The sequence below is a fragment of the Esox lucius genome, chromosome 25 (genome assembly GCF_011004845.1).
Source record: "Esox lucius isolate fEsoLuc1 chromosome 25, fEsoLuc1.pri, whole genome shotgun sequence".
In the NCBI taxonomy this organism is placed as follows: domain Eukaryota; kingdom Metazoa; phylum Chordata; class Actinopteri; order Esociformes; family Esocidae; genus Esox; species Esox lucius.
In genome coordinates, this window is record NC_047593.1 from 13,681,437 (window position 1) to 13,697,740 (window position 16,304).

The following is a 16,304-nucleotide window of genomic DNA, read 5'->3' on the forward strand; positions in this document are numbered from 1 at the left end:
TGAATTGAAGGATTTTTGTCACTTGACAAATTTGGTCTGTTAATGGTTTTTAAAAAGGTGATGCAAAAAAGGCCTTTTGGAGCCATTCAGAGCTATCCTCACAAGTGGTGCTGGGTTAAGGATGGGCCACAGGACATGCAAAGTATTTCAATGGGAAAGCATTTGGTGTGCAAATCCATAAGCGAATTCAAATACAATCAGTGGCGCGCACGCACACACACACACACACACACACATTAACCATTTTGACGTGTCAGGCATTTTCCGAGCTGTGTTTAGCGTGCTAAGTAGTCACATCAGTGGTCAGTCAATTTACCACTGGAAGCCACGGCAGCAGTCATCTGGAGCATTAACACACAGACGAACGCAAGGTAGAACGGACTTGTGTATCCGACACGGACAATAAGCACTGGTCCACATGGCATGGCCCCAGCAATGAATCGGGGGAAATGGATCAGGAGCATGGGTGGGAGTAACTTACATTTAACCAATCAAATCGGACCTGTGTGGAGTCTATATTACACGGATTGGATGTGGAGTTGACACTCACCTAATGGATTCTAAAGATTTTGAGCTTTGTTCTTGCCGCCCACTCGGGGCATTTTTCCAATTTATCTATCATATAAAATAATGCCAGATGAAAGCCTGCAGCATTAACAAGGACACTTCATACCCCAGCTCTGTTTGCGTTAAGGATTTTCAGTATAGACAGCCTTGACTCAGTCAAGCAAGAGAAACCAAATCCACTTTGTTACACATGTTTACCCACCAAAACAGCCTGAGAAGAACCAGAAAAAGCACTGGATGGGCTTCAAAGGACACGCGCCTCGATATCAACTGTCCCTGTACGCACCTCTTACCACCCACACAGCAAACATATCCCTCTTCCATAACTGGCTACAGTGCTTGAGAACTGGGAATACTCTAATTTCGCCAGAACCACAAACCCCCCCTGCCATTTCTTGTGAATTACGTTTGCCAATATCCCTACCACATTGCACCAAGCTGGTTTAAAACGACAACACATAATAGTCATAACAAGGACAAAAGTCAGTCACACAATTGGGGGAGATGCCAAGTAGGTGGTCACCTGGGTTTCCTCCCCTAGGGCAAATGAAAATGTAAAACCACTGTCAATTCTACACTTTGACTTGTGTATTTTGCACATTTGACCACAGAGGAGACAATCAGATAGCCACAGTGGACATTCCTTATCAACAGTAGTTCAGATACATTGTAGTTCAAATATTGAACAGCACATTCTAAGTTCTGTATTTTGGAATGTGATACAAACAGTGGACTGAATTACTATTGTATGCCAGTAGTTAAGACTATATACATGCTGTGAAACAGAGCACCAAACAGGTTTAAATACTAAAGGGGTTTAGAAGGCTATTCAGTTTGTACACAAAGTATGAGGGGACGGGATATATGGCCAATAAACCACAGCTGGAGCTGTTCATAGGCAGGACGCATGGCGGCCGTGGTGTAATGTCAATCTGCCTTATTTCTACTATAAGCCAATTTACCAACACAATTGAAGCAGTAGAAAGTGATGTTATACCCGTGGTGTAAGGTCTCATACACCACAGCTAACCGACAATCTGCATTCAGGATTCGAACCGCACAGTTAATAACATCGCTTTGATCGCTCACCTCAGCGTCCATCCATTCTGTCCCTCAAATCCCTCCGAGGTCCCCTGCCTCCAGACCCGGGGGTGGTCCTAGAAGTAAAGTCTAGGACCACCTTCCTCCTACTTGTGATTGGTAACATTTGGCCTTCCTGCAATGGCTGCAAAATACATAATTAAATAATGAGATAAAGGCCCACTGGCATTTATCTAAGAATCCAACAATATATTACTAAGGACTTACAGCGTGGCTTGCTTGATAATAGCATTTGCTGGCAACCTAACTCGTGAGCTGCTTGTTGCACTGTTTGTAAATTAAGGCTAACTAGATACATAAATAAGTAGGTATTGGAATTGAACTAGTCAATACTACAAGTCAAGATCTTACGGCTAAAGTTAAATAGCATCCATGTTCTACACGCAAGGTCTGCGCGCAAACTCTAACTGACTTCCCTGGGACATGAGTGGTTGTTAAAGGTACTGGATAAAACGTTAAATGGATCTCTGCAGAGATGGCTTTCTCAATAGAATGCAAGTGGAACTGATTTAGGGGGTGGGGTTGCCGAGCTTTGAACTGAGGGCAGGTGTAAAGCAATAACAAAAATACACCTGCATATCAAATCAAATATAATCATCGTCATGCGTTTAGAGACAGCGAATACATTTGTCTGCACACTTAGTGTTTTGTTTTACGCTACGTATACAACAAAAAATTGTATAGATATCTTGGGGAATGGAGTACACGCAATGCCTACTGAAAAAATAATGGGTATACCTGTGTAGCCCGCAAAACAACATTGCTTGGTGACCACTTTCCACTAACCTTTATGTCTGTATTTAACTACCACGCAATGGACAGACAGATCCCTTCCCATAATTCATTTTGCTTGACTAACGAGTTTAGGCCAGATTGCAACATTCAGATACGCTCTATTTACACAAGCAGGACAATTGTTTTATTTGTTCATAATTAGTCTTCAAAAAAAAATTCAGATAATTTCAAAGGTTATATTTTTCCAAGATTACCTGATCAGGTGAAATGGTAAAACTTTTTATACAGAAAAAAATGTTATTTCCTGTGTGCGTCAGTGTTTAAAACTAAATCATTGTCATTGTCAGATAATCTGTCAAGCTACAAGCAGCCCCTGCAAAATGTCACATCCAGTGAATAAGTACAAGGACATCTCCCCGAGAGCAAGTGGAACCAGTCTTTTTTTGGCGATCATTGTTTTGCTGTCATACCGTGGGTAGTCACACCCATTGAGAAGCATTGTGCTGTTGTGAAAGCTCCGTCTACGCATGGCCGCTACGTTGAAACAAACATACACAACTCTTGAGTCATACACACTGTATCGCTGGTTCCACATGCGCCACACTAACACTGGAACCCAAAGAAAGGCCGAGTTGCTTTACAGCTGTCAGGTTAGTCAAATAAAGCCGGTCGAGAGAGTCCTTACCTCAAGTCCCCAATCAACCAAAACACCACAACACCTTAGCCAAGCCACATGCAAAGCTAGAGGTGAGTAATTCCTAGGTCAAGGGTCAACTCCTAAAAGGGGTATGTTGTCATACAGAATAGGTTCCCCTTAGTCTTGTTGTATTTGATCTTCATGTCATTCAATTTTTGATAGAACAGTGGTCAATGGATTATGTTTGTGGTATCTTCTACTCTACCTTAATCCTGAGGACCTGTGTAATGTCCCTGAACTACGCCTAGGCTTCCTTTGGGGAGATTCCTGAGGTCCCCAGGTTTAGATTCGGTTTAGGTTTAATATCACACTTTAAGCAGATAAGTTATAGAAATCCGTTTGTGTGTATAGAAGCAAGTGAAAATATTTTTGCTCCCTGTGGTCCCTGCATATCTGTCAAAATAACACTCAATATATGATCGCAAAATTATCTTCAGTATTCTCTGCAGTTCATGGTATTTCCATTAGATTTCATCACTAAAGTAACTTTAGTTAAGTGAACAATCGTTTTTCTAAGGGTAACTTCAAGCTTCAAGCAATTAGTAGCTTGGTAAAATAGATTTTATAATAACTTCCCCAAGTTGGCATGAAGACCTTCAAAAACAGAACAAACTAAAAAAGTCCATAAGTCTGCCACAGAGAACCACACAAAGAGCTGTGAGAAAATAAAAGGGGATAAATGGGGAAGACATTCACTCTGCTGAGGGAGATTATCAACATTGTTTGGTCACTTCCTACTCTGGTCTACTGTGTGTCGGTGTGTGTGTGTGTTTCTTAGAAAAATACTCACCTTTTCACCCTCTGGTGCGGATTTCCTTGGCAGACACCAGCCTAAGGTACCGCCAACCTTTAGAAAGGTATGATACATATAGCCTACAGAGCGACTGAGGGAACTACACGTTTGTCGCTGCACATGATGTCGACATGACAGTTATTTATCTACATATCAACGTTACTTACATCTGTGTTTTTAGATGAAGACACACTGAAAAGACATGGAATGCAAATCACACCGTAATTAGCTGTGTTACACTACAAGCAGTTATCTCTAGTGGCAACCTTCCCACAGTGAGGGGAAAAAAATGTGCTTGAATACCTGCATACAAGATGTGGCTTGTGTTGGCTTTTTGCCTCAAGTACAGGTAATCCACAAGTGTCAGTGATTGAGTAGATACAAATCCCACAGCGACATGCAGGTGGCACTGGAAAGAAAGGACATACCGGGGCGTTTTATTTTTTAAACCTTTCCCTTCAAAAACTGTCCACCATACAGAGTTATTGACCAGAGCCAGCTCTCACTGGCAAACCAAAATGCAGAGAAATGTGAGACTGACTTTTGGCTAATGATGAATGACACAAGACACAAACACGTGCACGCTCACACACACACACACACACACACACACGCCTTTTGCAACTGTTGCCTGCATTGCAGTGTATCCTGTTTGATCACGCCAATCGCCCAGACAAGTCAGGCACAGTCTGCTGTGCTACCCCACCTCCCATTTTAGGATAGATTTGAAATATAAACATTTCCTGATTTATGTATTTGTAATTTTGAAATGCGTGAATTGATTCATACAGGAAATATATTGTGTGGCACCCCCCCCCCCCCCCTTTGTTTTCACTATTTACACATGTATTTTATACCCGTGTTTGTTGTTTTACCTGTATGCTCTTTCCTGTTTATAATCCATCTACACTGTACACACGGTTCAGGAGTCCTAACATGCTTTTCAATGAGCAGAATGCCAACAATGGGATTTGACGCCTGACCATGAATGAGATTATTACCATGTTTTATCAGCAAAGTAAATTACTTAATGCGACCTCAGGCTAGAGTGAACTCTGAAATCAGCGTTAAGATGCACCAGACATAACCCTACAAATGTTGATCTCTAGGAACAAACCTCGAAAGCCATGGTAAATACCTTGGCAGCGTATCTTGTCAACTGCGTTGCTACAAAAAACACATGTCTGGCTGTGAGAAAGCATCTGATGTAATTAGATTGACAACAACAGAAATCTAACTCAAGTGTAAGGGAGCCTGGGTTGAATCCCTGCTCCGCTAAAACAAAAAAAATCAAGTGTGAGAAAATTCATTTGTGAGAGCAGGATGAACTATACCCGGGAAGTGACTTTGCATGGACATTTGGTATCTCTTCTACTGCTTTGTCTTTAACTTAAGAACTGGGTGATTTACTGTGCCTGAGAATTTGCATTAGTTTAAAATATACAATGTGGATTGATTGTTGCATTTATCATGAAAGCAATTTGTTTTTATACATGAAGAAAGGTCTATTAAACAAAGGTGATAATGCAAATAATTGAATAGCCAAATTAATTACACCCAATGAGAATATGTGCCTATATGTTTTAATAAACAGTACTTGCAGAAGGTCCTATTACAAAAAGACGTTGTGATATCAAATAATTAAACAACTTCAATGTCAAATCAGTGTGACAAGAGTTCTTTCCCCGTATGTCAAGCTTCGAAGAGCTGTCATAATTTTTCAGCTGTGAAAACAGCACCGCTCTCACGGACCTAAATGGGAACCGGTGAATACCTGTCTTCCTGCTTACAAATTGCAGGAATTTGATTAGGGGGTGAAGAGCATGTCAAGAACTGACAGACGAATCTGTAAATGAACACGACTGGAGAGTTGCAACACTCAACGCAGTGGAGGCATTTGTTTGGTAACATTTGGAAAATGAATCAAACATATCATTTCAGGTGTTTGATGAGCCGTCTTTAATAAAGTGCTAACTTGTCATCGCTCCTCCCAACGTAAATGTACCTCTACAGAAGGGAAGTGCCAAGACAATGCCACAAGCCTGCAGCACACAACCAGCCTTCTTCTCCCTCCCCACTCCCCCCATTAGTTGTGCCTGTCAGAACCCAAGACAATGTAGATATATGAGAGATTAATGGGGCCTAATGGACTATAACAAAATAAAGAGATCATTACAGCTTTCCACACGCTAAACATTTGCGCGGGTCTGTGTTGTGCAACCGGGCTTCCATTCTGGTGAAGGCAGAGCGGGGGGGGCGCTGACGTGGGTCTAGGAGCCCCAACACGTTGCATTGACAGGCTGAGGCGTTAACAGTTTGTTGACCCACATGAAGGAAAACAAAGCCATGCCATGGGTGATTCATGGACTGACATCTGCAATCAGGCACGGACATCATTTTCAGCTACGCCATAGGATAGTTACATTTAATTGTCTGTATTGGGTCAGTGTTTAACTTATTGTATATCTGACAGCAGGATTGATAGAAAAAGAGAGTGAGGGAGACTGAAAAGAGAAAAGCAAGGAAAACTCGCAGATGACTTTCTCCTACATTCACCTCCCCAGAACATGTTGCCTACTTGGGGATTGAAATGATGTACAAATACTCGAAGCAAAACTTCCATTATCATACCATTTTTGAGAACTGCTGACAAGAATGAATGCAAGTGCAATGGTTTCCTCCAGCAATTACTTAACTTTTTCCTGAATATCCATTATATTTACATTTAAGCAACTGAACTCAATCATCAACCCATTAATCTATAATAAAACGCATAGGATTGGTGAAAGACACCACTGTAAAATCAATGTAGAGGGAGGTCTGGCTCGCCTCAAATTTTTATATTTAACTGTTGGGTAGCAAACATCCGTGCCATCATGTTTTGCCTGGACAATGCTCTTATTTCATCCAGCTGGCTAAGGACGGGGAGTGAGGATTGAAACCCCTTTTCTATTGGTACTGAGATCATCTCCCCTATCTTCAGTGCTTAATTGGTAAGTCAGGAGGTCCTGGAACACGGAAGACAGAGTAAACAGCTAAGTAGTCTAGCAGGGACCTCACCAGACCTGGGCCTTTGGGGATTTAAACACAGATGTTTTTGGACAGCTGGGATGGTGTCAATGAGATACGCCCAACGGAAAAAACCGTCAGAAGAAATAATGTATCTACCTTAGTTTTATAAAACTTCCCACAACACAGCCATTTCTTTGTTTGACTTATTCACCACTAATTAATGATCAGTTAGCCTACTAACTACTCCAGAACCAGCAATTAAGGTATAGTCAAGATGGAAGGTCTGGTTACAGAAAGACCACACATTTATCGTACATGACAGCTTGTATGTGTGTTGCAAAATAAATAATGACGAATAGACAACAAGCACCTTGCCTAATCATGTGCGAGAGATACTAGATCAGGGCAAAACAAAACTTCCTCCACATTTAAGACTTTTTAGACTTAATTCATAATTTATTAAAAATAAACTTTGCCAACATTCTACCCACAACACCCCATAAGGACAAAGCAAACAGGTTTTTCGAAATCTGTACCAATTTATTGAAAATAAAAAACCTAAATATCTCACATACACTAGTATTCATTTATTAATTATTAATATTGTAATCTTAATATGCCAGAAGAGGGTGGGTCACCCCTCTGAGCCTGGGTCCTCTCTAGGTTTCATCCAAAATGTTGGCATTCTTAGGGAGTTTTTTCTTAGTCACTGAAATTCAACACTACTGTTGTTAGCTCCTTGGGGTTTAAGACCAGATGTTTTGTAAAAGCACTTTGTGACATCTGTTGATGTAAAAAGGGCTTTATAAATACATTTGATTGATTGATTGATTAAGTATTCAGACCCTTGGTTCAGTTCTTTGTAGAAGCGCCTTTGGCAGTGATAACAGCATAGTCGTCTTGGGTATGCCCCTACCTGCTTTAAGCAGCAGGATTTGGCCAGTCCTTTCATTTCACAATCATGGAGCCCACTGTGCTCCTGGGAACCTTAAATGATTCAGCAATAGTTTTCTAACCTACAGTATGCCTCGACACAACCATCTCAGATGTCTAGGGAGAGCTCCTCGGACCTCACAGCTTGTTTTTTGCTTTGAAATGTACTGTCAAGGGAGGACATGCATGTGCCTTTCTAAATGATGTCCCCCACAGGGGGACTCCGATCAAATTCTAAAGACATCTCAAGGATGATCAAAGGACACAGCATACATCTGAGCTCAATTTGGAGTGTCATGTGAAAGGCACGGACTACTTATGTTCATGAGATATTAAATTTTTTGGAGTGTCATAGGAAATGTTTATATTTCAAATCTATCCTAAAATAAATGAATATATCCTAAATGTATGGAAGGTGTGGTACCATGTACATGAGATATTTCCCTCAATTTGGTGTGTCATGGCAAAGGGTCTGGATACTTATTTACATGAGATCAATTATATATTAAGTCTAACATAAAACATTTTGAATATGTGAAGGCGTCTGGATACTTTCCGAAGATACCGTATGTACAAATGTCATTCCAGCTACGATAGCTAGAAAACCCTTGTTTGTGTTTCTGGGTTAAGAGAGTAATTGAACCCCCTCTTCTGTTCTGTCTTTTTTTCTTAAAGAATATCGCATTAGTTTTTTTCTTCTGTTGTTTAACCACAAATCAAAACAAATAACATTTTGACTAAAATTCCTGTATTTCTTGTTTTCATGTTCAATAAAACAAATATGTGACAGAAATCATTATTGCCTCGGCCTAGGGTGGTCCAGCTGTCCAGGATGGTGTCTTAGGGGCACATGTCCTGTACAAATTATGGGCTACTTCAGCAAAACCATTCTTTATCCACTGTCTATCCACAAAGCATAAAAACAGCAAAGAAAATTATATATAGTTACGACAGAGATAAGTTGGAATTCTGAATCAAGATTAATGATACGTTTTTGTTTAGTTTTATATTAGGTGTTGACAGGTTGAAGCAGATATTTAAAGCCTCCAGCTAAGCAGAAAGAGACAGATTGTTATCTCAGTGTGATCAGAACATCCAAGTGATTCTTGGTAATAAATTCTAACATAGCCGTTTTGATAATTGTCCATCTCTATATTTTTCCATCCCAGGAAAACTCTCCCGGTCGGTGAATTAACGGCGGCGGCGGCGGCGGCGGCGGCGGCGGCGGCGGCGGGTTCTGGGACGCACAGTTCTTCAGTTATGTAAACCGGGCCAGGCTGGGAGCCAGTCAACCGTCCACTGGACTTTGCATCCAGACCAGGCTCCCATCCAGCTGCAATGCAAACAAGACTGCACTGCTCCCATGTGCACCGCCTGTCAGCATGCAAACACACACGCAAACGCACACGCAAGCACACACGCAAGCTCACACCAGGCAGAACACCACATACTGTACACCACGTAATGTGATAACCCAATATGAAGAGCACACACAGGGGAAGAAAACGGATCCAATAAAAGATACATACTGAGCACAAACAGTGATAGTGCCGAGTTACAGTGTCTACAGTGAATATCAGCTCAGATGGTACTTGATCAAAGGGATACGCAGGGTTTTTAAACAAACCAAAAACACTCAAAGCACTCATAGGCTCATCTGTTCTTGGCTGCCCGTGTGTGATTTATTTCGGAAAATTCCACACAGCAATCACACGAGTACTCTTGCCACTCTCAGGGACCCCTAAATCCCCTAAGGCCTGACTCAAGAGGCCCTCGCCCCCGTCACAGACGCTATAGGAATTGTTCCCAACCCCTTAACTGATAACTCACCTGTGCACGACCGGACAGTGAATGGTTAAAGTCGAGCTCTGCAATTCAAATGCCAGAATTTGTTTCTCTTTGTTTGTAGGGAGCCGTTTCTCGTCCGTCAGCCGGCGTGCTACTAAAGACAAGGCATCGTGGGCCCTTCATTTGCGTTGGCTAGTTGCAGAGACGCGGCACAGCCGCACTGATTCCACAACAAGACGGTGGTCATTTGCCTCTCTGTGCGGCAGTGATGCGTAGCTGGGCTCAGATTGGCAGACAGACGGCGGCCTGGGACTCTCTGAGCTTCGTCGATCCGTGACTACAGGGTCCTTCAGTGTGGGGTCCACGTCTTGTCCACTCATGCCAAGCTGAAGCATTTCAGAAGCAATAAGAGGAAGACGTTTCAAACTCTGCGTTCATGCTTTTCGGCCTTTTGTTTTTGCCAATTTGCATCCTTCTTACTCAAATGGTAAAATCAACAAAGCTTATCATACAAAGTCATATTTCTGTAGTAAAGGACTTAAGTCCCCTAAAAAGAAAAGGAGGCTTTCCTCCATTTAAATAGAGCAATAGACAACTGCTGTAAAATTCAGCATCCCCTTACAATTACCTTGATTCATAAAGCCATGACTATCTCAGGCCTCAGTGTTCAGGTGTAGGCCTAGCAGTGTTTACAACTATGTCAAATTTTTCCCTTTCCTCAAAAATGTCAACCATTACTTTTAATCACCATCAATTAAATAAAACAAGATGTTAATCAAATATTAAATGTGTAAACAACTTGGCAGTTGTGCCTGGGTGCCAAGGAATCAGGCATTCATTAACTATGAAAAATATGACTGTGTGATCTACTCCCCACAGGGAATGTTTGAATTATTAGTCACTCACCCATATTGTTCTCGACCACATCGCACGAGGTGCAGACTCAGTGGAAAAGGGTGAGCACCAATGCAGATATAGAGTAGCTCACCTGTCATCAGTGGGTATAAGATTAACCACAAGAACATAACATTAACCATTTACAGTAACAGGCCTACGTAGAACATAACATTAACCATTTACAGTAACAGGCCTAGCAGAACATAACATTAACCATTTACAGAAACAGGCCTACATAAAACATAACATTAACTATTTACAGTACAGTAATAATCCTACATAGAATGTAAGAATGTGCAGATGACTGGAAGACATTTGTGTATAAAGCTTGTCAGAAAGGCAAAATCTCAATACTAGGAAAACAGTATGATTGTCATGGTAAAAAACGGTAAAAGCCCTGAAAAACTGTAGGTTTTGGATTCTAGATTATCGGTCACCTACCAAGGCCCCTGTTGTCAGGTAACTTAGTTTGAATGTCGGCTCCAGAAAGCGTCTTGGTTGTTCCATTGGATTTTGCCCTAACATGTACTGTAATGTTTGGGACCGTGTAAAGACAAGAGTGTGTCTTTATAAATAACATACTATCAAAATAATTGTCTAACCCTAACCCTACTTAGGTGCATTAGATGTTTCTGTTTTCATGCTATAGTGGATCCATCTCAGTGCCAGGGATTGGGAGACTGGTCAGGATTGAGGGAAGAATGATCCAGGGGACACAGGAACTCAGACTGGGGTGAAGATTCATCTGTCGGCATGACAACCTGAAGCACACAGCCAAGATAACACTGGAGTGGCTTCAGGACAACTCTGTGAATTTCCTTGAGGGGCCCAGCAAATGCCCGGATTTGAACCAGATTTAATAACTGTGGGGAGACCTGAAGATTGCTGTTTACTGACTACCCATCCAATATGACAGTGCTTAAGACGATCTACAAGAATGGAAAAAATATATATATGCTAAGCTGTTTGAGGAATACATAAGAAGACTCAAAGCTGGTGCAGACATATCCAAGACGTCTCAAAGCTTTGGTCACTGCCAAACGTGCTTCTACAAAGTACTGAATAAAGCATGGGAATACTTATTTAGAGATATTCTTTTATATATATATATATATATATATATATATATATATATATATATATATATATATATATATATATATATATATATATATATATATATATATATATATATATATATATAAATTGGCACAAATTTCGAAAATGTATTTTTGCTTTGTCATTATGGGGTATTTTTTTTTATAGAATTGATGGCAAAAGAAATGTAATCAGATAAATTAAGTCGGTAACTCAACAACACAGCCTTAACTTTACCTCAAAGATAAATTGGAGAACCAGCGGTTATTGAACATGCACTCAAGACTGGCTAGTCTTAAAGATATCACAAGCTTGGGTGTTAAGGAAAATTGCTTTTGTCTAGTGCCCCTTACTCATGTGTTACCCACGTGTTTTCCAGAGTAACTTCAAGCTAGACATTTTGGTGCCTTTATAGCCATTCAAATGTTTGATAAATGACCTTTTTGATAATTGAACAATAAATGACCTACTGTTCAGTGTGACTACTTCTCATTATGTGTTTTTTTCATATTGACCAAATTCTCTATAAATAAATATAATTCTCAAAAAAGTAAAATAAATATTTAAATTAACCCACTATCAAATCTTTCTGCTAAACATAAAACGATTAGATGCTCTGGGTAAACCCATGTTGTCAGCTTTCTTTAAATAGATTTTTCAGATGTTAAAAGTTCATTACAACAGGCCATTATGCTTAGTACAGAAATAATTTGGATATTTAAAAAATGCTATCTCAAAAACTAACAAAACCCCCCCAAAATGTGCCCCTAAATCTCATTGTTCCCTTCTTATCTATGAATGCAAGCGACTGAGCCAAACAGCCCAGCACCCAAGAACTAGGTGGCATATTTGCATGTCACAATCTCCTTACCCTCGGGAGCTTGGAATTTAGACAGGGGTGTCAGCTGGCTTTGCATGGACCATAAACACCCACACACCCGTTTTACATACAGATTTCAATAGAGTACCCTGTGGGGGGGGGCACTGTTTCACCACTCACTACCTCCCTTAGACAATCAGTAAGCGTGGAGGGCTTTTCTCTCTGTTGTCGAAGACAATGACAACTCCGGGGTGTTGGATGGATGATGATCATGGAATATTTATGACACCAGCTGGCCTATTTTGGACCCACAGGCTCTGAGAAGGCGTCACCCAAATAAAACACCTGTTGTTCAACTGACGTTGCTTTTGAGAATCGCTTCTACATATCAACCCCGACTGGACCCAGCTTAGTTTGCGCGTCCGTTATCGCACAAGACTCACCAAGACGCTGACACAGGGCCACCGAGGGGCCCATTCTGAGATCCTCCAGGACTCCTCGGAGCACTAGGGATTACCTGGAGATGACAGGTGTGGGGGGATCTCACCAGCAGGAACCCAGGGCGAATCCACCTCAGTGGTGGTGACACCTCCAACACAAGGCCCTATAGCCGTCCTGAGCCTTCAGGCCAGGGGACCCATTGCCCCAGTCCCGGTCCCGGGAGGTAGGACCTTTCATCGGCTGTTGTCTAGGAAAAAAGCTCCCCTCCCTCCGCCTCTGTGGGTCTGACGCTAGCACTCCGCCTAACTCTGCTAGTGTTGAGTGCTGGGAGAGCGCGGCGTACCCCCCCCCCCACCCCACCCCACCCCCGTTCTGTTTGCTTAAGAGATTGAGTTAGTTAACCCGTTGCACTCTGGAGTGGAATGGGAGGCTTACGCCACGGGAGAGGTCGAGGGGAGTGGGTGAGGTGCTGTTGTCAGTGCTGGTCCGATGGATACTTTTTTCGTAATAAACCGATGTAATAAGCACGCGTGTATTGACGCACGGTATCACAATAGTCAAAATAATAAATACACTTCTAACTTATTCTTAGGTGGTGTCCAGGAGTGTGCCACCTGGCCTTGCTTTGCATGCCTAAAAACACAGGGCAGGTTCTGTCTGGATGACATTTACATCTCTTAACACAGCTGGGCCCAGTTAACCACTGGGTCAAAGTCAACAAGGAAATGCAGAAGATCAACAATCCCTATGTTAAATTACCACTAAAGACACTAAGGAGACCTTTTAATTTGAAATGACAAAACAACAAAGACCTGTTTTAGATCTTTGAAAATGAAGTTGCGGTATGATTTTAGCCTCATTCGAATGCTTAAGAGGATAGACAGTTTTTTTATTCATTGGTCTCTTGTGACTGAATAGCACAATTCAGATAATCATAGGAAAATACTGAGATGAACAATTTTACTGACACCTGGCTAAATTATTAAGTAAAAAATAGAATCAGTGTTTTTGGATTTTGTTTTATATATGTGTAATATAATACTATTTTGCCAGAAAATCCATAAAACTTTCTATGGAAAGTGTCAGTCACGCATTAAAATCCATTTTAAAATGGGAAAAAAAAGTTATTTGGCCAACACTGTATCATCAAATGTTTCCAAAAAATAAATCTTAATTATCTTTTCCCTGCAAAGTAGAATTAAAACAGCTTACAATCAATTGATAAATACATGTCAGCAAAGTGTCAGTGCTGCTGTACTTCCAATAACAACAGCATTAAGACAAGTGTGCTAAACACGCACTTAAAAAAACAGACAGTGGGATTAAATACATCTACAACGCTAACAAAAAACCCTTATTCATTTTGATGAGGTATGTTAGTTCTAGAGTGGGGTGTGGCTCAAGCGCACTGCAGAGGAGGTTATCGAGACCTCAGGTAACACTGTCACTCTTACACCCAGACACACCTGAAAGAGCGTGTTTACAGTCAATGTATTTTATTATCGCTGCTCAACGAGGCTGTCCCGGACTTACGGGGGAACCGCGAACCTTCCACATTTGAGTAGCTGCTGACTTTGGAACTGGAGGACTGACTTTTTGAGTGCTGTGAGTTTTTGAAGAACGAATGTTGCAACCTGTCGAGAATAGCATTCCTTTCCTCGTTAACTCGTTTCCCTCCTCTCTCCGAGTCTGCCGCTGTTCTTTTCGTTGACATACTGCGTTGGGGTCACTCGATGACAAGCTTTGGAAAAACACAGACCTTAGAACGATAACCTACCAAGTCTGTCTGCTCTGTCATTTTCCCCGTGCATTTACAAAACTGCACTCAACCATGCCAGTGGTCAAAGTGGAGAAAGAGTCCCTTTCCGAGGTCTCACTGCTGGCTCCCAACCCTCCTCCGACGACGACGGGCACAGACGAACCTTCCCGGGGACGTCGCAGGAAGAGACCTCTCCAGAGAGGAAAGCCGCCCTACAGCTACATCGCCCTGATCTCCATGGCCATCGCCAACTCGGCCGACCGCAAACTGACCCTGGGCGGCATCTACAAGTTCATCACCGAGCGCTTCCCCTTCTACCGAGACAACTCCAAAAAGTGGCAGAACTCCATCCGTCACAACCTGACCCTGAATGACTGCTTCATCAAGATCCCCAGGGAGCCGGGGAGGCCGGGCAAGGGCAACTACTGGGCCCTGGACCCCAACGCTGAGGACATGTTCGAGAGCGGCAGCTTCCTCAGGCGGAGGAAGAGGTTCAAGCGCTGCGACTTCAGCACGTACACGTCGTTCGTGCACGAGACCCCCGTCTTCTCGCCTGTCCAGATCGCCCGCTCGGCCTACGCCAGCTCAGTCTACGGCTCCAACGTCCCGGCGAACTCCCCATACAGCCAGCACAACCAGCTACCGTCACCCTACTACCCTTCCTCGTCGCCTCCTGGCTTTGGCCCTCACAGCCAGGCCCACCCCCGCATGTTCAGCATCAACACCATCATAGGGCACCCGTCCGGGGGCCAAGGACCCGAGCTGATGCCGCAGCCCAGCCGGAGCTTCAGTCCAGAGGGGGGCCCGAGCCCCTGCGACCTTGGGCCCCCGGTCTTGCAGGCCCAGTCGTGCGGTGGGGCCGCACTGTCCCGCTCCTCGGCCCATATGGGGTTCCCCTACTCAGGGCCCAATGGACATCATCAGCACCCTCACCACCACCACCACCACCACCACCACCAGGCCCAGGGCCCCTACAGCCAAGAGACCAGGCCAGGGTATGGGGGCACAGGGCGACTCCACTGCCATTCCTCGGCCCCCATGGTCGCAGACTCTGTGGAGCCTTATGGGCGAGTGTCCCCAGGACAGTTGGGCTCATTCGGCCAATATAATGGTGCGGGTCCCACTATCACAAGTACTGGGGCCTACCTTAGACATCCATCATATTCAGGGAGCATGGAAAGGTTTGTGTCTGCGATGTAAGGGAACTACAGAATGTCTCTGAAACACTATGCAGACAGGGTATAACATTTTCCATTTCAGTTCTCGGCTATGTGAAAGACACTGGTGTTACGGTGAAGGCATGATTGAAAACGAAAAAGACACTTTTTTTACATTTTGGTGTTTAGTTTCGACATTAAAAACTGTGCATGTTTTGAGATATTAAAATGAATTTATTCAGTGACTGTGACAAATATGCTATGGACTGAAAATGAGTATGATACATTGTTAAATGTAAATGTTTTTATCCATATTAAGATGCACCATGTTTTGTATACAGTTGAGATTTGAATGTAATGATTAACATTGGTTTCTGGACTTTATAGCTTCATTGAGTACACCTCAAAGCGTGAATGAGATTTTGCAGTTATTTTTACTGTTTCGCAAATGTGTTCAGGGTATTTGTTTTATGATATTTCCCAAATACATTTGTAATGGAATTTAA

The 16,304-nt window shown here is 42.5% G+C and overlaps 1 protein-coding gene and 1 long non-coding RNA gene across 2 annotated transcripts; one reads left to right on the plus strand and one right to left on the minus strand.

Moving 5' to 3' along the window:
* Window positions 1–7,724: 7,724 nt before the first annotated feature.
* Window positions 7,725–13,177, minus strand: LOC105020977. The gene is made up of 3 exons (XR_828785.4): window positions 12,885–13,177; window positions 10,533–10,614; window positions 7,725–10,012 (listed from the first exon to the last, which is right to left on the minus strand). It is a non-coding gene; the product is annotated as an uncharacterized LOC105020977 (long non-coding RNA).
* A 1,148-nt stretch (window positions 13,178–14,325) lies between these two features.
* Window positions 14,326–16,304, plus strand: foxe1 (forkhead box E1). The gene has a single exon (XM_010888383.4). It carries the CDS (start codon window positions 14,714–14,716, stop codon window positions 15,839–15,841), a length of 1,128 nt encoding a protein of 375 aa, XP_010886685.2. The 5' UTR covers window positions 14,326–14,713; the 3' UTR covers window positions 15,842–16,304.

Coding starts and splice junctions, on each gene's coding strand:
- foxe1 (XM_010888383.4), top strand. CDS start 14,714: ATGCCAGTGGTCAAAGTGGAGAAAGAGTCCCTTTCCGAGGTCTCACTG.